Source organism: Schistocerca americana, chromosome 2, assembly GCF_021461395.2.
Source record: "Schistocerca americana isolate TAMUIC-IGC-003095 chromosome 2, iqSchAmer2.1, whole genome shotgun sequence".
NCBI lineage: Eukaryota > Metazoa > Arthropoda > Insecta > Orthoptera > Acrididae > Schistocerca > Schistocerca americana.
Genome location: NC_060120.1, coordinates 190,514,087 through 190,535,774, shown reverse-complemented (window position 1 = coordinate 190,535,774; position 21,688 = coordinate 190,514,087). Strand labels below are relative to the sequence as shown.

Below are 21,688 nucleotides of genomic sequence, written 5' to 3'. Positions count from 1 at the left end.
GCGTCGAAAACCGACAAATGGTTTCGGGAATGCCCCCAAGAAAGGGTTATAGGGCCGTTACTGTTTGCAGAATGCTGGGTGTCTCTCCCAAGAGACATAAGGCGCATTTTCTCTGGTGTTTCGGCAGATGTTAGTGATATCGTTTTTGCACTGTGTTGCTGGAGTCATTCCAAACAATTACTGCCCATCAGGTTTTTCATGCGAAACTCAGTTTCAAAAGAAAGCGTCGGTTTGTTTCACAGTTTAAACATAAATTATTTTTAAATCAGAGTTATCCCAAATTAGTCTAGCGTAATATTCGTTTTACCGCTATGAATTAACAGGGACAGTAAAACACGAAGAATAAACAGCAATCCTGCAGCGACTCAGTAGCGCCGCTGTGTGGTGGTAGCAGTTAGCTCAGGCCAGGGCAGTGCTGTCGCTGCGGTTATTCTTAGAGTTTTACTGCCCCTGTTGATACATATCGATAAAAAGATTATCAGACTAGATTAATCTGCGACCGCTCCATCGAATGAGGACGTAAAATTCCGTTTTAAAAATAATTTTATTTGTAACAGGAAACAGACGGATGCTTTTCGTTGAAACCGGGCATGGCATGAAAGGCTTTGTGAGCACTGTTTGTTTGGGCCGACTCCAGCTACACACTGCAGATACAAAATTGCAAATGTCGGCTGAAACATCAGAGGAAAGGCCCCTGACGATCTTAGGAGAAATACCCTGTATATTCAACGCCAGACGACTGTGGCAAGATGCAGGAATACCTGCCTAGAATCGACATTTGGTCCGAGGACTGGTAGTTTACGGTGAACATGAATAAATGCATCAACAGGCGTAGATATCCATTACTATTCGATTTTTATGTTGGCGATTAACCACTGGAATCAATAGCTGCCGTAAAATACCAAGGAGTAACCCTCTGAAAATATCGAAAATGCAGTGACTTCGAAAGTTACAGTGACGGGAAAAAATCGGAACGCCAAAAAGTAATTAATGTGGAGTAATGGAATTTCGGGAATACCCTTATCTAGATAACATAGTTAAGTGATTAACATCCAAGCTCACAGATTAATGCAAGTGCGGGTAAACCATTACAAATGTGAAATGCTGGTACATTAATAACCGGTGCTATCGCCAGCATGTTGAATGCAAGCCGGCCGGAGTGGCCGAGCGGTTCTAGGCGCTACAGTTTGGAACCGCGCGGCCGCTACGGTCGCAGGTTCGAATCCTGCCTCGGGCATGGATGTGTGTGATGTCCTTAGGTTAGTTAGGTTTAAGTAGTTCTAAGTTCTAGGGGACTTATGACCACAGCAGTTGAGTCCCATAGTGCTCAGAGCCATTCGAACCATTTTTTTTTTTTTTTGAATGCAAGCATGCAAACGTGCATGGATTGTGTTGTACAGGTGGCGGATGTCAGTTTGTGGGATGGAGTTCGATGTCTGTTGCACTTGGTCGATCAATACACGGACGGTTAATAATGTTTGTGGATGACACTGGAGTTGGCCAGTGATGTCCCATGTGTGCCCCATTGGAGACATCTGGTGATCGCGGAGGCCAAGGCTACATGTCAACACTCTGTAGAGCGTGTTGCGTTACAATACCGCCATGTGGGGGAGCGTTATCCTGTTGGAAAACACGACTTGGAATGCTGTTCATGAATGACAGCACAACAGCTCGAGTCACCCGAATGGCGTACAAATTTGCAATCAGGGTACGTGGGATAACAATGAGAGTGCTCCTGCTGTCATACGAAATCGCTGATACTACATTCTTTCACATCCTGTTTGGTCAGAAGTTAGCTCTCGCGCTATCTGTGCGGAAGCAGACTTTATACTACAGTTATTCGAGCAGGATCTAGCGTAACCTTTCTGTTGAGATTCATTCAGATCTACATCCAAACTCTGCAAGCGACCTTATGGTGTGTGCCCAAAGGAACTTTTGGCACCAACATAATTTCCAGCGTTCCCTGTTCTATTCGCGAATGGTACGCGAGAAGAATGATTTCAGTGTGCCAGCAAGAGCTTTAATTTCTCTGATTTTCTCTTTGTCGTCATCGTCATTTTGCCTACTTGAATGTCTGTTAATGTGATAAACGCAGAGTTGGACATTGCTTCGGAATCCACTTAAAACTGCGAGTTCACCTATAACTGACTGAATGCCTCACTTCACAGGTCGGAGGAAGAAACACTGTACCACCTCCATCTAATAGGACCTTTCCTTGTAAAACACTGTGGTGTTCAAACCAATCTTCAGGTTCGTGACAGCTTTAACATTATGTGAATGAAATAATATGTTGCCCACATCCTCCCGGAACGAACTGTCTCGGAATTTCATGAATAAACCTCTCTGTGATGTACGACACCTTTCTTGTAGCGTCTAACAGTGAATTTTCTTCTCGTTTGATCGTGTCTCCTCTATTAGTGCAACTTGGTTCAAAAATCAAATGTCTCTGAGCACTATGGGACTTAACATCTGAGGTCATCAGTCCCCTAGAACTTAGAACTACTTAAACCTAACTAATATAAGGACATCACACACATCCATGCCAGAGGCAGGATCCGAACCTGCGACCGTAGCGGTCGCACGGTTGCAGACTGAAGCGCCTAGAACCGCTCGGCCACTCCGGCCGGCACTGCAACTTGAGAACGATCTCAGGCATATGAGGAAAACTCACGAAACCTTCGAACGAGTCTTTTCTAAGTCACTACTTTCGCGGATGAATTAAGTTTTTAAATCCTTATACAAACCTATCGATATAGTCGCGGCGCACGAGTCATGGGACAGGTTTCAACGCTGTTCCGCAACACTTTTATATTGTTTCGCGACAATTGCAGTGCACATATATTGCAAGTCTCAGGTTCCCAATCGAAACGTGGAAGCACGGCTTACTGTACTCAGTACATTTTCCGAGTCAGTTTCTACTGGCCTGGTATGAAAGTAACTGAAGATTTTCAGGCCCTTCCATGTCGTTGCAAAAATGGGAGCAAAAGGAGGAATGCTATGCAGCACTTGCCCAAAAAATACGTCACAAGAGGTGGAAAAATACGCAATTTAAAATCAAAATTCAGGAAACAATGCAAGAAGCTGTGCGAGTCATAAAAGTGGTTGTTCTCCGAAAAAGTCAAATTGTTTTTGCTACCACCCATTAAAATTTTTATTAGAAGGCATGGAATCCAGGGAAAGTCGGCATTCAAACTGCGATGAAGGTAGACAACTCTCAATTAAGTAAATACGTTTTATTTTATTTCATTATTTGTGCAGTGCGATACACTGACCTTTGCCTGTACTATAGTGAAACATATTTCTTACATATGTGTACAATTTGTACAGAAACCAGATGGCATTTATAAGAGTGGAGGGGCATGAAAGGGAAGCAGTGGTTGGGAAGGGAGTAAGACAGGGTTGTAGCCTCTCCCCGATGTTGTTCAATCTGTATATTGAGCAAGCAGTAAAGGAAACAAAAGAAAAATTCGGAGTAGGTATTAAAATTCATGGAGAAGAAACAAAAACTTTGAGGTTCGCCGATGACATTGTAATTCTGTCAGAGACAGCAAAGGACTTGGAAGAGCAGTTGAATGGAATGGACAGTGTCTTGAAAGGAGGATATAAGTTGAACATCAACAAAAGCAAAACAAGGATAATGGAATGTAGTCTAATTAAGTCGGGTGATGCTGAGGGAATTAGATTAGGAAATGAGGCACTTAAAGTAGTAAAGGAGTTTTGCTATTTGGGGAGCAAAATAACTGATGATGGTCGAAGTAGAGAGGATATAAAATGTAGGCTGTCAATGGCAAGGAAAGCGTTTCTGAAGAAGAGAAATTTGTTAACATCCAGTATTGATTTAAGTGTCAGGAAGTCATTTCTGAAAGTATTTGTATGGAGTGTTGCCATGTATGGAAGTGAAACATGGACGATAAATAGTTTGGACAAGAAGAGAATAGAAGCTTTCGAAATGTGGTGCTACAGAAGAATGCTGAAGATTAGATGGGTAGATCACATAACTAATGAGGAAGTATTGGATAGGATTGGGGAGAAGAGAAGTTTGTGGCGCAACTTGACCAGAAGAAGGGATCGGTTGGTAGGACATGTTCTGAGGCATCAAGGGATCACCAATTTAGTATTGGAGGGCAGCGTGGAGGGTAAAAATCGTAGAGGGAGACCAAGAGATGAATACACTAAGCAGATTCAGAAGGATGTAGGTTGCAGTAGGTACTGGGAGATGAAAAAGCTTGCACAGGATAGAGTAGCATGGAGAGCTGCATCAAACCAGTCTCAGGACTGAAGACCACAACAACAACAACAACATGTGTAGGTATGTTTCATTTTTAAATTCTGGCTAAAAATTATGTTATATATATTCAGTAAATTAATACCACATGTTATAATAGATAATTTTCTAACGCCATTGTTATTGTTTATCTGATCTTTGCACCTTGATCCCAGTTTTAACCTTTTTCTTTAACATTTGGCGATTTCTGCATTGCAACTCGCTCCGAAAGTATGGATGCGCCACATTTAGTAGAGACTGCCGCGACACAACGTATCGAGACTGTTAGTATACGCGGTTTGTTCGAGGCTTCAGATTCATCCAATGAATCTCAGCCTGAAATCCGGTTTTACTGCTACTAGACTGACGGAAAAAAAACTCGACACCAAGAAGGAAATGTGCACCATAAACGAAAGTTGCTATGGGTGTTTATTTTGTGTTCTGCCCACTCGTCTAATAGAGGGTGCCTAGGAAGCCGTTTCCCCGGATCGCTAGATAACAGTTCAAGCAAGTCGAATTAATGGACTTTATTACATGAAGTTAAGTTGACAATACTTAACTTTGCGTATTCACAAAGATGCGTCGCAATCAAATGGCGACATGCAGATAATCAGTGTCCTTTGGTATATGCAATTTAAATACAAGAAAAACAATGCAGTTCATAAGTCGCAGCTATAGCATTTGTATGACGGCTCGTCTTCCTCTCCGCTCGCAGGTAGCCGTGTAGAGGCCGCTCTTTGTCTTGGTGTCGTCCTAGAGAGGGGTTCGTCAGCATACTATTGGCTGACGTCGTCTCGCAGCACTCTCTGCTCTTCCGTTAGTTATGTTTGAGGTTGGACATGGTGAGTTGATAAGAATGCCCTTTAAGGCAACAAAGATGCCATTATCAGTACCTCACTGAGTTTGAACGAGGTTGTGTAATAGGGCTTCGAGAGGCTGGATGTTCTTTCTGCGATATTACAGAAAGACTTGGCAGGAATGTAGCCACTGCACAGGATTGCTGGCAGCGACAAGAGTGTACGGTCGCAAGAAGACAGGGCTCCGGAAGGTCATGTTGCACTACCGAGAGTAAAGAAAATCGTTTTCGGCATATGGCTGTGCCGCCTCGTATTGCATCTGCAGCAGCCATTTGAGCAGCAGTTGGCACTACAGTGGCACAACGAACTGTTAGAAATCGGTTACTTGAAGGACGGCTCCGATCCAGACACTCTGCAGCGAGCATCCACTGACCCCAAACCACCGCCATTTGCGACATCAGTTGTGTCATGGGAGAGGTCATTGGAGAGCAGGGTGGAGGTCTGTTGTGTTTTCTGATGTTGTGCCTCGGTGACAGTGATGAGCATGTGTTAGTTAGGAGGCCATTGGCCTGCAGTGGACCTACACGTGGAGTTATGGGTGAAATCTGTTGGACATCTTTCGAAACTCTGAACGTATCATGGATAAAATAAGGAGCGAAAGGTTATCTATAACTTATACAGAAACCGGAAGGCGGCTACTCGAGTCATAGGACATGATTGTCAGAGATGGCAAAGAAATTGAAAGATAAGTTGAACGGAATGGACAGTGTATTGAAAAGAGATTATAAGAGTAACATTAAAGACAGGCGATGCTCAGGGAACTACATTGGGAAATGAGACACGAGAAATAGTAGATGAGTTTTGATATTTGGGCTGGAAAATAACTGACAGTCGCTGAAGCAGGGAGGATATAAAATGCAATCTGCCAGAAGCGAGAAAAGCGTTTTTTGGAAAAGAGAAATTTGTTAACTTCGAAGATAAATGTGTTAGGAAGTCTTTTCTGAAGGTATTTGCGTGGAGTGTATGTAGCCTTATAAGGTAGGGAAATATGGGCCATAAACCGTTTAGGCAAGAAGAGAACAGCATCTAAAGTGGGATGTTGATGATTGGATTATTAAATCGAATAACCAATGAGAAGCTACTGCATGTAATTCAGGAGAAAATAAATTTGTGACACATGACGAAAAGAAGGGATCTGTTGACAGAGCACATCCTTAGGTATTAAGGAATCGTCAATTTGGTAACGTAAGTAAGTGTGGAGGGTAAAAATTTTACAGGATGACCAATGCTTGGCTATTGTAGGCTTGTTCAAGTGGGTGTGGGGCGCAGTAGTTACGCAGGCAGCTAAGAGAGCTATCAAACCAGACTTCGGACTAAAGATCACAGCAGCAACAAGTTGGGACTCGTTTATTCAGAGCACCAATATAATGGCAAGAACAAGAGTAGGGCTCCCGTGGAAGGGAGGAAAGTCCCAAGATAAAAGATGCAAGGCTGCCCCCTTTGTGGCGGCAAGTCTGTTGCAGGATAGAAGCGGTAAATCACGTCCGTAACGGCTAGGAAAGGCCCTGGGACAAGGGCTGCGCTTCTACGTAAATAACCACCTGTTGCAGGTCAGATTATGACCAGTTAGAACAACGCAGGGTAACAAACAACAGCTCTGCAGACGTATCCACCCGTCGCTCTGGGAAATACTTCAAATAATATCTGTCGAGAAACTGAAGGCGCGTACACATGATGTACATATTCAAGGAGAGAAAGTCAAGGACATTTGAGAGAAGTAGGTTTCCCGGCGCGACTATCATGCAGTGTACACATTCGTGCGAATCTTAGCACTCAACGTAAGCACTTCGTTGGGTTAGGAGCGTTCCCTAGAACTGTATTTCTCTTTGTACAGCACGGAATGTTACCCAGTCTACTGCTCAGATTAGGCAAGACACCGATCGCTGACGCATGTGCTTGGGACGCCTTATCCTCTATTAGCGGCGTCACCCACACATTCGACAGGTGCTACTGAAGGAATCACGTGACCAACGGTGGCTTCATCTCATCCATCTTCCTCGTTATCACCCAGCGGGCAGTCGTAATCTGCACTTTCTGAAAGTCAGATTAATTAACAGCTTATCGCCCTCTGTGCACACGGCGTCAATATGGTCACCCAGAGTAAATTCGATCCTGGGCTCTCTCTCTCTCGTGTCTGCCTATAGCCTATCTGTTGTGTGTAACGAACTGTTTCATACTTTAGACGAAAGTGACGAGAGCTGAGTGTCTGTGAATTGCTCATTCGATTTTGTGCGCTTATCATTTCTTGGACATGTACCTCGTATGTTTTTCGAGGAGGGTAGAGACTGTAGGGCCGATAGTATTCAGAAAAGTTACTGTGAACCAGTGGCTGTACATCAAATGCAAGTTGACTAGATGTGAACTGCAGTACCCAGAACTAAGTAGTTTTATTGTGAAAGCTCCGTCATTGGCAATTTTGATGTTGTTACGAGAATATATAAGCTAAGGTGTGATAATATCACCTATGGTGTGGCGGACTGTAACCAGTTCAGAATTTAAAAAAAAAAAAACCTCCAAGGATGTATACGTTTAAACAAGAGCAACGCATCTAGCCATTAACAAACCGCTAAACTCGTCTGACGGAACTATAAGCGTATTCATTGCATTTAAATTCCTTGTTCGTTTTCTCCACCTTCGCTGTGAGACAGCATGTTGCATATTGCGGCCCCGCCATTTCCTTTGTTTGACGTATCCCTTTCCCCCCTCGTATTAAAAATTTTTAATGTCATTAGGTGTCTTTTCGGTTGCTGGTTGCATAAATTTTTTCTAATCTAGCATTTCTGTAAATTAATGTCACGCCTGTTAAATAAAAAACACGATATATATATTCAAAGTGAAATTATTAAATACTGAATAACTAAAAAATTCATATTATTAGTTAAGAAGTAATTTTCTGTCTTTGAAGGTTGCGAATACTATGAACTTTCAGGGGAACAATTGTAATAAGTAATAGTGAAGAGATGATGCGTGCAAGGCAGTCTTTCCGGCCAGCTGTGGAGGACATGGGAAGTCTATTTTTGTAGCTGACGCTTTCTGCTCTATCAACGTCAGGAATCAGTTATCTGAGTGTACTTTATCAGAAGACAGGCTCCGTCACGTTGGACATGTTTGGATAAGGTTTTCACGAGGAAGAGCAAACATTTGATAAGTGGCAAAAGTTACTGTTAGTTTGTGTTTAATCCATTCCATAGACGAAACTAATGTAATGGACGGTGATCGCATTCGACGTGTTGTTCGGCAAGTGATTATGATATATTACTCGCGCAAACGAAGGTGACACTCGGCGCGCTGGCTGATGGGAACAACTGCGAGTGGGAAATGTCTTTACAGTCGCTCCCATCAGCCACCGCGCCGAGTGTCAACTTTGTTTGCGCGTATAGTACTTACTGGCTCACGTCATGGCTATGACGCATTGAAGATTCGTAGCTAATAAAGAAGATTCTTGTTATGCGCATGAAGCTCTTTTAGCGATATTACCGAATAAGCTGAGCTACTTCACATCATACAACTATTTGGCGGCACACGGTACAACACGTGCACTGTTATTTTAATTTGGGCTTGAGTCATAAAACGTCTGAAATAATTACAGCCACGCAGAGCAGACGCAGATTTATATTCAGTGATGGCTAATCAAGAACAATCCAGACCTCGTTGTTATGGTGTAGAGAATTTTCGTATGTAAATTACTGCATATGTTACGCCACAATTTCGTGTAGAGGAAAGATTTACTTTGTGAAACAATTGAATTGCTCACTACTCTGTACTGTCATATAAAACGAAACATCACGTTGAAATAACTTGACACAGGAACACTGTTTACGTGATCGAGAAACAGTTCGCAGCTAATATAACTACACTATGGTTGAAATGTTTGAATATGTAAAATATTGGGTGGCTTGGCGTCGAAGAAAGTGGAGCAATTATAAAAGTGAAGCAACTGGACGTACAAAGAATATCTTTAAGGAGTACACCGCAAAAACATTAATATGACTAAGTAGCGCCTCACTGCATGCTTAAGAACAAATACTGATAGGGATAAGTCCGACAGGCCGGGCGGTTCTAGGCGCTTCAGTCTGGAAAACCATGCGGCTGCTACGGTCGCAGGTTCGAATGCTGTCTCGGGCATGGATGTGTGTGATGTCCTTAGGTTAGTTAGGTTTACTTGGTTCTAAGTCTAGGGGACTGATGACCTCAGATGTTAAGTCCCATAGTGCTTAGAGCCATTTGAACCATAAGTCCGAAAGAACAGACACCATGCAGAATCCGTAGTTGTGATACATGTATCGTAGTTGTCGATTACGCATTCATATAACTGATTCGCATAGACGGGCAATGGTTCCACCTTCTGCAGTGCCGATGCACAAGTACGTCCGAATTCCTGCGGGAATCTGAGAGTAGCGAGCATGGGCGAAATGGACAGGGACTACGGACAGGTGCCGCTCGGTGGGAGTGCCGGTCGGCCGTGGGGCGTGCCGAGGTAGTCCGCGCAGTTGCGATAAATACTATCCCGGATGGCGTAGTGGTTAACGCACCTGCCTAATAAGTAGCCGGCACGGTAGCTCATCGTGTTCTGTCAGAGGGTTAGTTGCCCTGTGTAATAAAAAAACCCGAGAAAATGGATGAACAATGAATTTAAACGGGTGTCATGGGACGTCTGCCCCGAACAAATGCAACGAACAAACTAAGATTAAAAAAAAAAAAAAAAAAAAAAAAAAAAAAAGGTAAGCAGGAGATCCCACGTGCGAATGCCGGTCCGGTACATATTTTCGCTCGTCGCCGCTGATTCCATGTAATTTCCCGATGCAGCTGACATCAGTAATCCCTTTCCTTCCTTTCCTCCTCCCCTCCACCTTCAATTTTCATATAGTGATAGGGATAATATGTGAGTAATTCAACTGATTGTTCTTGTATAAAATTCTCTCATCATCTCAAATTGCACCAATATTTTTGTGTTACTGTAGGCTTCTCAAACATTATTGTATTTAGCGCTGATACTTGCCTTTCTGCCTCGTACATTTTATTTTATTTATGTGAAGAAGAAAAAAAAAACCCTGCAACTTCCATTTTCGCTACACAGCCAGGTTCCACGAAGTCCTTCATGCCTAAGTCGTATGACTTTCGTATGTGAATGCTTGGCAGCTTCCTCCAGTGCTGACCGCCACTCTGTAATCCATATGGTACAAATTTTGTAATCCTAGGCCACTTGCTGACTGCGCTGCCCAACTTGGTGCCATCCAGCTCCGCTGCGTCCACTCAGCAGAGACCATACTCAAGGTCCCTCTCTGAGCGACTCCGAGAACCTGCTGAGCGCTGCAGCTTGTCCCAGCAATGCCCCTGGCTCGACTTAGGTAACACATTTTGTTTACCATGATATCTACTCAAAACGATTCCTGTATAATATTCACTAATTTGAGCGCATAAATCACCTATATTTTCTTTCAAAAAAGCAGCTCCCCACTACGACTGCGTGAACCGTAGGTATTCATATTACGGCTCCTTTCAAATTCATCGACCGAGGGAGGCTGTACCCCTTCTTTCTCATTTTTGTTTAAAGTGAACTTATATTTCATGTACAATCACACTTACCTAGGTGGCTCATTTATCACTGACTTGCCTACCATCTTTCCAATAAAGAAGGTTACTCCGTAGGGACTGTACATACTCACTGGGGTTCATTAAGGTATAATTAACACGCAGCAACATTTTTTAGGTGTCTCTCATGTTCTTTAGCTTTATCGTCCTAGCAAATTCCTACTTGTTTTCTTAGTTCTTTGGACGTTGAAACACCATTTTTTTTAATCTATAACGATCTTCATACCTTAATTAAAGCTATCCTGTCTCCTCTGTTCAGTTCGTCCACGCGATCGCCTGTATGCAGTTTTGAAAACAGTAAAATGTGTTGCTCTCGTAACCTGCCCTTACCAGCAACAGAACTAGGCGTAGAATATAGTCGATATACCGATGGGCTTTAAGGGCGCCACGGATAACGACCAAATGGGTGCTGCAATGAAATGAAATAAGATTAGATTAGTACTTGTTCCATAGATCATGAATACGACACTTCGTAATGATGTGGAACGTGTCAGGTTAATAAAAGGTGTCCATACATGATATTACATTACACAAAATATTACATGACACTTAAAATTTTAAATTTTTTTTGTGGTGGTTGGGGAAATTACCCACTTACTATATCCAAAAATTCATCTAATGAGCAGAAGGAGTTGCCAATATGAAATTCTTTTAATTTCCTTTTAAATGCTATATGGCTATCTGTCAGACTTTTGATGCTATTAGGTAAGTGACCAAAGACTTTTGTGGCAGCATAATTTACCCCCTTCTGTGCCAAAGTTACATTTAACCTTGAGTAGTGAAGATCATCCTTTCTCCTAGTGTTGTAGCCATGTACACGGCTATTACTTCTGAATTCGTTCGGATTGTTAATAACAAATTTCATAAGTGAATATATATATTGTGAGGCTACAGTGAAGATCTCTAGCTCCTTAAATAAGTGTCTGCAGGATGATCTTGGATGAGCTCCAGCAATTATTCTGATTACAAGCTTTTGTGCAATGAACACTCTTTTACTCAATGATGAATTACCTCAGAATATGATGCCATACGAAATGAGAGAATGGAAATAGGCGTGGTAAGCTAATTTACTCAGATGTATATCGCCAAAATTTGCAGTGACCCTAATAGCATAAGTAGCTGAACTCAAACGTTTCAGCAGATCTTCAGTGTGTTTTTTCCAGTTCAACCCCTCATCAATGCATACACTTAGAAATTTTGAATATTCTACCTTAGCTATCGATTTCTGATCGAAGTCTATATTTATTAATGGTGTCATTCCATTTACTGTGTGGAACTGGATGTGCTGTGTTTTGTCAAAGTTTAATGAGAGCCCATTTGCAGAGAACCACTTAATGATTTTCTGAACAACATCGTTTACGATTTCACCAGTTAATTCTTGTCTGTTGAGTGTGATAGCTATACTTGTATCATCGGTAAAATGTACCAGCTTTGCATCTTCGTGAATATAGAATGGCAAGTCATTAATATATATTAAGAACAGCAGAGGAGCGAAGACCGAACCTTTCGGCACCCCATTCTTGATTGTTCCCCAGTTTGAAAAATAACCAGTTTTTTGTATATTATGTGAACTGCATATTTCAACTTCCTGCACTCTTCCAGTTAGGTATGATTTACTCCATTTGAGCGCTGACGCATTCATACCACAGTACTTGAGCTTATCTATGAGTATTCCATGATTTACACAATTAAAAGCCTTTGAGAGATCACAAAAAATCCCAACGGGTGACTTCCGGTTACTCAGAGCATTTAATATTTCATTAGTGAAAGTATATATAGCATTTTCCGTTGATCAACCTTTATGGAAAACAAACTACCATTTTGTTAAAACTTTATTTTTACAAAAGGTGTCAAGCTACTCTACAATACATTACTTTTTCAAGAATTTTGGATAAGGCAGTCAGAAGAGGGACTGGGCGGTAGTTGTTGACATCAGACGTATCCCCTTTTTTATGCAGTGGTATAACAATGGCATACTTCAGTCTGTCTGGGAAAATACCCTGCTTCAGAGAGCTATTACATATGTGGCTAAGAATCCCACTTATCTCTTGGGGACAAGCTTTTAATATCCTGCTGGAAATGCTATCAATTCCATGTGAGCTTTTATTCTTGAGAGAGTTTATTATCTTCCTAATTTCAGAAGGAGAGGTGGGTGGAATTTTAATTGTATCAAAAGTGTGGGTAAGGCCTCTCCCATTAACTGCCATGCCTCTTCTAATGAACATTTAGATCCTATTTTCTCTACAACATTTAAAAAATGGAATGGTGCTCCAGACCATCGTTCCTGTTTGTCGGGCCGTATGTCGGGCGACATTGAGGCTGGTATCCCATCACTCTCTGGGGCGTCTTCAGTCACGTCTTTGACGTGACATGGAATTCCATTGATTTGAGTAGAATTGTTTTCACTGATGAGTCGCGTTTCGAATTTAGCCCTGATGACCAGCGAATCGGACGACGGTGTGATACCAACCTGACTATTGCTCGCCATTCGACCCGCAAACAGAAGTGATGGTCTGAGGTATCGTTCTCATTTCATAGTAGGACTCCTTTGGTTGTAATCCGCGAAAGCCTTAGAGTACAGCGCTACGTCGACGATATTTTACGCCTCGTTTTGTTGCCCTTCAAGGCAAGCCATCCTGGGCTTACCTTCCAGCAAGATAATTACCGCCCGTACACGACGAGAGTTTGTACTGCTTGTCTTCGTGCTTGCCAAGCCCTGCCTGGGTCAACGAGGTCATTGGATCACTCCCCAGCTGAGAACGTTTCCAGCGTTATGGGCAGTTCTTCCCACCAGCTCGGGATTTTGACGATCTAATACGCCAGTAGGACAGAATTTGGCACGATGTCCCTCAGGAGGACGTCCAACAACCCTTGTCAATCAATGGAAACTGTTTGCATAAGGACCAAAGGTGGACCAGTACGTTACTGACTTGCTCAGTTTGAGCCGCACGGGGTAGCCCGCGGTTTGGGGCGCCTTGCCACGGTTCGCGCGGCTCCCCCCCGTCGGAGGTTCGAGTCCTCCCTCGAGCATGGGTGTGTGTGTTGTCCTTAGCGTAAGTTAGTGTAAGTTAGATTAAGTCGCGTGTAAACCTAGGGACCGATGACTTCAGCAGTTTGGTCCCATAGGAACTTACCACATATTTCCAAAATTTTCTTTCTCTTGACTAAGTCTTCCCAGCTTTCTGAAACTGTAATCGTTTGTTTGTCTGTACATATAAATTACTTTTACCGATTTCCCTTCGCATTTGGATAATTATATCTTGGTGCATCGTTTTTGTCGTCTTAGAGTGTATTTTGATCTGGTCAACGCAATGTTCAGCCACATTGTGGTCACGGAAAGCAGTAAGCGACCATATGACTTGTTGTCGATTGTTTTCAATGTGTTGACGGGCGGCCATCATTTCTTTCACATGCTGGAGCTGATGTTTCGAAGATGTCACAACTTTTGTCAACGGGTCCAGTTGAGCTAATGTACCTATTGTGACTACATCAGTTAGACGCTGTAAAAATAACTGGCAATCTAAACGACAATAACCGTCGGACTCAAAATGGAAAATAACGAATAATCCAGCAATTTAATAAAAGCCATTATTAACTTATTGAGTAATTAGAGAAATGTTATAAATGTAGGTTAAATCGGATGATTTTTTTTTTTTTCGAGAGAAAGAGCTTCACAAATTTTAACGACTAAACTTTAATTAACATAGAAGCACGACGCGGGATTTCCAATATCGCCTATCCTTTCTGATACCTTGTTTACTGGTAGTGTACAGTGTGGGCAAAATGAAATTGATCCGGTAATATTTGTAAGGTTCACGCGAAAATGACCCTCGTAGACGAACAGGTAAATTGACGATCCACAGAAAATGTTCGAAACCGTGATTTCGATGCATCAGTCGGTTGCTGGCATGTGCCTGCTCACACGAATTTACCGCATGCTCTATCCCTAATACCTCGCTGTGTCATTACGTTCGAGTGAGTGAGTGAGAGGCGAAGACGTCTTTAGTCACCAGTTGAATGCGACACAAAATGGTACTCACGATAAAACAGCGACTGTACATTGTCAACTGTTACGCGAAATGCAATTCGTTGGAAACATGTGCGGAACTGTTTGCGCAAGAGCTGAAGACTGGAAGTGTTTTGGCAAAAGCTTCAGCAAAAGCTTCAATGCAAAACTTAGTGGGAAAATGACGCCAAAATAGGCTCTGTAGCAAGTTCGAACTCCAGAAAACATTATTCGAGTCTTATTGTAAATATTTTGTGGGCCAGTTTTATTTCGCCCACTCTGTACAAATCTGCTAACAGATACATAAAAAAATAGCGTATTAGATATTTTCTTTATGCAAAAGCTGCATTAATACTGTAAGAAAAATGTGGCGTATAAGGTTCACTTCTCCATTTGTATCGTCTGTGTAAACGAGATAAATCTGAGACCCCTAAAATTAAGAGTAAAATCATGGCTATGTGGGAGAGAGCTACTCTCCAAGCGAAAATCACTGTGCTCAACATAACTTCGTGACAAGCATATTCTTTTTGCTATTTGGGCTATCAAACTGGCGTGTTCGGTAATAAATGTCTGATTGTAAAACTGCCTGAGATTTGGAAATGTATGTGGCATAATCCGTAACATATTAGAAATACGACCAGACAGGCAACTACTGTAAAACTGTATAAAACAATAACTCTTTGGCACTTCTTCAATGGAGTGAGTACTTTGCAGCTACAGGAAGTACTTTAGAGGAAGTATATAGCGTAGAAATGAAATTTCTGAGAAAAATAAGAGATTGTTTAGGACAGACTACGTAAGAAACAAAACGGCGCGACAAGAGAAAGAAGTATGACTAATGGAATGTAGTACAATTCTATAAGCAACGGCTGACAGGAATATACACAGAGCAAGGACTGCACACGACTGCCCAGATTAGAGATTTTCTATTCTACCATGAGTGATTGACAATTCATACAGTAGACAGTTGTTTAAATACAGGTGTTAAAACTGTTAAATATAAAACTGCTGTCGCTGTATTTATTCAAGTCGATTACTGACCCACGCAACCTGTTTCGCAACTTTTAACTTGCATCTTCTGGTGAACGTAAATACTATGTCATATGGTGTGGGGAGTGGTTACAGAAACCCACAGAGTATGATTGGCGTAGCCAGGCGAAGTTCTCAGTCCTCCTCAATTGATAAACCATCATCAATCGATAAAAAAACCATCAAAAGTGATGAATTATGTCAAAAGCCGATACGCTCGTGTGTGTGTGTGTGTGTGTGTGTGTGTGTGTGTGTGTCACCAACATAGCAGCTGAAAACATAAACTACGGGCGTCCCGTTATGTTGTCGAAGCGTGTGCTGTGGCTGTCGTCCGGGTACTGAGACTGTGATGGAAATTGAATGTATTCTATCACCGTTGGGGGAAGTATCAAGGGAATATTTCTGCGTGGACGACAGATCCCAATGAGGTTCATCGCGTGTGCTACAACCATTATTGACTGCTCAGCTTATTTCCTAGTGCTCAAGAGGTAGAAAAGAAATGGTAGCAGGATAAATTTGGTTTCATCAGACGGACTTGGTACTGGCAAATGAGTAATACTGACGCTGACGCATGTTTGGAAAATTTTATGTTACAGTACGGGTGCTAAAACAATGAATCAACAAAAGACGAAAATATTTGTGTTGAACAGTGATGAAGAGTTTTTATTTTTTCCAAAGTAACACTTAAAGCAAATGAAAACTGAACAATGTAGTATTTTGAAAAGTGCGAATTCTTCACTTTCGTCAGTAACCTATTCTAATTGTCAAACTGGTTTTCAAGAATTTGATTAAAGTTGTTAATAAGAAGTAGAACGAAATGTTTCTGCCTCATATGGTTTGCAGACGACAGGGAACAGTTTTATTAAGAATGTGAGGAGATTCAGAGTGAAGACTGGCATCTGCTGACAAAAGCAATACACCTGTTAGGGCTGCACGTGTTTAGTTGTCTTAGGACTGTCTATATCGAGATTATAAATGGTTATCTTCTAAGGACGGGGACGTGCTCAAAAGTAATGCCTCCGAAGTTTTTGTGTGAAAAGTCATAAACCCTTTTCAGTAAAACAAACGTATTAAAATTCTACTTCTTTATTCGTCATGTCTACATACTGATTCCGCAAACAGTCATCCAGACGACGAACACATTTATCCCAACGAGAGACCATTTCGTTGATAGCGTCACTGTAGAATGTTTGACTTTGTTGACGGAGCCGCAACCTCACCTCCGCTTGCCCGCTTCATCGCTGTCAAAGTAAAGTTCTTTGAGAGTATTTTTTAAGTTTTAGAAACAGATGAAAATCGGATGGGGCCAAGTCGGAAGTTTACGGAAGATTACAGAGAACCCAAGGTGTCGGATTATTGTAGATGCAGCGCTCGTGTGTGGTCTGTGCATTGTCATCCTGAAGGAGACAAAGCTTGGTTAAACCTCTTCAAGAAATGTGTCGGATGTACATCTCCATCGAGCTTAAATTTGGGGAATTGTCTGGATAACCCAGAATTAGCCCCACATTGCAGATCAGTCATCACTTCACCAGTTAATACCACATTAAGTGAAGTTACCCTTTTGTCTACTTTATCCTGGATAAGCTTGAATTCTTTCCACAGATCATCTAGACCTTTCCTGGCATCAAAGTTCAGAAGATATAATAGGAGATACGTTTCCGGATGTTACTCTCTCGCTAACTTTTCGATCTATAATTTCTTCAACCTGTTCCTCCAAACTGCTTATATTGATGATATCAGAATTCGCAAATTTCTCTTTGAAGTTCCTTTCCACATTATCTACTCGTGTATAAACACCTGTAATTTGCGACTGAATTATTGGCATTAAATTATCCTGCTTATCGACACTCTCTTTCAAAGTACTCAACCCTTGCTTTACAGCATTAAATTGGACATTGCACACATTTTCAAAGTACCCTAACTTTTCATTAAGCTCTGATTCTACACTATTACATTTGTCTTCAATATTCAATTTTAACCTTCTTGTCAAATTCTAAAAATTATCATTCTGTTTCTGGCTGAAGGCAGTAAACATTTGATTTACATGAATAGTCAAGGAACTAGTCAATTCATTCTTTAAATCTAATTTCAAATTTTGTACTTTACAATTTAAGGCGTCAAATTCTGTCTTTAAAGCATCCATGCCTTCGCATCGATTACTAAAATTTGTTGTTCGGGCGTTTAATTGAGAATTTGCTGATACTAGTTTTTCACTTAGAGTCGCACTTTGAGTTTTGATTAAATTTACTAACTCAGACCAGTCAGGCACTTCTTTACTAACTTTCATAGCCGTTGTTACCTCGGCTTGTCGTATGTTATCCGTATTCTTGCAAGCTTCAGATCTTGTAAGAGTTTAGCTAACTTTAAGTATGGTAACTACCCTAGTAAAGTTTACTGAACAGTTTGTACCACTTTGTATTAAAACAATAAAGTCATGTTTAACGCTCACCCGGTGGAGAATCTGCGCTGCGTCGGTGAGCGGATGTGGAGGCAGGTCAGCACCGGTGAACAGCTGCTGGTGCCGGCGGCGTCGGACGTTGGTTTCCCCGATGTGTGTGTGAGAGCTCTACACTCCCCGCACCGGTTCTTCTGAATCGAAGTTCTAAGCGTATTTCTTCTTAGAGAAACACACTGGAATCTTCTTCTTTATTTCTCAATTCAAAATTTGGCTCCTTTAAATACTTGAGCATGTTCCGTTGCCTCGGAGTAAATCCTTTGTCGTATTTGGTTTAGTTGCTATTGCAACATACAACAGCTTCTTTCCTCGTTTTTTGGTCTTAGAATTGCAGTTTTTCAGTCCTTTCTCACTGGTCGACACGTTCTAACGCTTTGTGACGACTTTTTTACTAGGCCTTCTCTTCAAAAATTGTGCTCTTTCGGCAACACCTTCGCTATATTTGGACTCCATGCGCAATAACAAATTCGCACTTTCAGTATAAATATATACTGTTTAGTAAGCCTCTTGTGTGTCCAAACGTTAGAAACAAACTAATTTACATGTAAGAGGAAGTTGGCTTAAACACCATGTCCAGTCTCAACATGAACCATAATACACATCTTCCCTTCAACAAGGCTAAGACAAGAGTTTTTCTCAAGACTACCTTCTCAGCTGTTCTCGTTATTATAATAATGGTCACTGACACAATTAGCACAGAATAACATAGAAGCTCCGTGGTTCTTCCGTACACTTTCACTAAAACTTCCGTGGATCGCCCGACAAGTACTTGTCGTTGCCGTTCGATCGCCGCGTCTACATTCTTCTCGCGAGTGAATTTCAAACCTGCACACACAAACATGTGACGCGCAGTAGGTAGGATTCTATCATCCCACACTCACTTGTAAAATATGGTGTGTTCGAGACGGTAGAAGGCTGAGTGGTTCTAGAATTTACGCAGAAAAGTTTTGTGTCGTGCAGTCATCAAGGATAGACGAGTGGACCTTCGGCTCCGAAAGCCCACATCGGTGATGTTTCGTTGAATGATTAGCATGCTGACACTTGTTGATAGCCCAGCATTGAAATGTGCAGCAATCTGTGGAAGGGTTGCACTTCTGTCTCTTCAGTCGTCGTTAGTCCCGTTTCTGCAGGATCTTTTTCCGGCCGCAGCGATGTCGGAGATTTGATGCTTTACCGGATTGCTGACATTCAGGGTACACTCGTGAAATGGTCGAACGGGAAAATACCAACTTCATCGCTACCTCGGAGATGTTGTGTCCTATTGCTCGTGCGCCGACTATAACACCACGTTCAAACTCACTTAAATCTTGATAGCTTGTCTCATAGTAGCAGTAGCAACCGATGTAACAGCTGCGCCAGACACTTGTTGTCTTCTATAGGCGATGCCGACCGCAGCGCCATATTCTGCCTGTATCACTGTACTTGAATACGCTTGCCTGTACCAGTGTCTTTGACGCTTCAGTGTATATCGAGATTGTTTCAAGATTGTATGAGAGAGAAACAAATATAAACGTGCAGTATTGACATGTGACGGTTCCAACTCCTGTAGGTGTTGTACGAAAGTGTGAGGTGTGGCGAAAGCCTCTCGCTTCTGTCGTTATTCATTATCACGAATTCTGAGCAAGAGGTATCTGTTACTGCTGCGTAACGCGTTGCTGTGAAGTTTCTCGCTAGGTAAGGCGTAAAAGGAGGTGAAATCCTCGGGAGATTGATTGAATAATTAAAGGAGGAGACTTCGTCAAGACATCGTGTGTTTGCTTGGCACAAGCTGTTCGTGGATGGTGGCGAGCCCATTGAGAATGAACGGCCTGATCTCCGACTCGAAGGTCCACACCAGTATCACAGATAACAGTCGCCGTGTTCCTCAACTTCTTGAGGATGGCAGGCGTGTGATGATCGCTGAGATCGGGTTCGAGATAAGTTGTGGCAGCACTTTTACTAATATCGCAGACGAATGACAGGAAAATGTGTGCTAGGTGGTTTCCTCCCCTTTTGACGACTGACGAAAAATCGAGCCGTTTACAGATATGTTAGCGTCTCTTCGTTAAATTTCAGAGAGAGAGAACAATGGGTGCTTTATTACACCCCTGAATCAAAAGAAGTAATCAGGGAATAGTGGGTTTCGACAGGCGTGGTTTGTTACACATCGATTTTGCACTGACGTTGGACAATAAACGCAGCGACATTTTGAGCAAGGGTAGAAAGGGATGTCGCCGCAGAGGAGGTGACTTACGATGAGAGAAATGGTTCTTCTCCAAGACTCCCAACATCCCCAACAGCCTCCCTGCAGCCCAAAAATAGCTCCCTGCAACTTTTATGTATTTCGTCCACTCAGATCAGCTCTGGGGCGTCGGAGGTCCATCGATGACGCTGGGGTTGACATTTATGTGCGCAATTGGCACCAGATATAACAGACTTCATTGTACGAGGACGGATTTCAAAGTTACCTATTTGCTGGGAAAAAGTGTTTCAAACGCAGCGGCTGTGTAGAAAAGTTAACTTCTCCCATACTTCTTACTATAAAATAAAGAATATCGTATTTTCAAATGCGTTAGTACGTGTGTAGGGTACTCTGTAACATTACATCTATTTGCACTAATGACATTTCTTTTTAATTTTAATATAAAGCGACTGAATATAAGTTTCGCTTTAGTATATCAAAGTGAAACTGGCAGTGTTACCGTTGCTCTGTAACTACGAGAAATGATCTCTCATACAACGATCTACTGTAAACAGCTCTGTAACATCGTAAACTTAGGATTAGAACTCAGTGGTCATTTTCCTTATTTATTTCTATTTTTAACAGTTCCGAAGATGCGCAAATCTGCCCGAAACCGTGCATTGTGAGATAATGGAACAGCGATAGGCAGTGCGAAAAATCTTTGTTCTATAAATAAGGGTTGTGGATGACTCCGTAATAGTTTTAATGAACCTTATTCATTTGCCGCGGTGTGTAACATTAAAGTAAATGCAACATCGCTCTTTGAGAGGATGACGAAAACTGTTTATGCTCAGTGTTCGTGAAATTGCAACCGAATGAAATTGCTTTGTTGTAATCTGCCACTGTGCCATGGAGTTTCTGTTCCATGAACGAAGCGGACTCGTTGCCGTCATCACACTAATGATTTAATCACGATGACTAGTCGGCCGTCGTATTCACCGCAGCATACGGGAAAAAGCAGCTCAGGTCCATGTCTCGCAACTAGCCAGTGGGTTTCTTATTTGACCCAACACTATTGCGCACCTGAAACAATTATTACGCGTGCCCAGCATGTATGTAATGCTATGTATGTTGATATTTATTTTGTGCAACGCGCTTAACTTTTCACTTTTTTGTTCATAACGTGAAAAATAAATACTACTGCAGCTAAAATCTGCAGTCACCGTTAGCACAGTAAGTTATATTCAGCGAATTATGAAATTTATTTGTTATTAATTTCTTCATTGAATTCTGAAAACCTGCTCCCCTGTGCGCCCAAAGCAGG

General features: G+C 42.0%; 1 protein-coding gene across 1 annotated transcript in view; it reads left to right on the top strand.

Moving 5' to 3' along the window:
* LOC124593865 (TGF-beta-activated kinase 1 and MAP3K7-binding protein 3) overlaps positions 1-21,688 on the top strand; it is a 488,317-nt gene that overhangs the window by 316,013 nt on the left and 150,616 nt on the right. Inside the window, exon 5 of the mRNA XM_047132213.1 lies at positions 10,320-10,469. Coding sequence (XP_046988169.1) covers positions 10,320-10,469 — 150 coding nt within the window. The remainder of the gene's footprint in view (positions 1-10,319; positions 10,470-21,688) is intronic.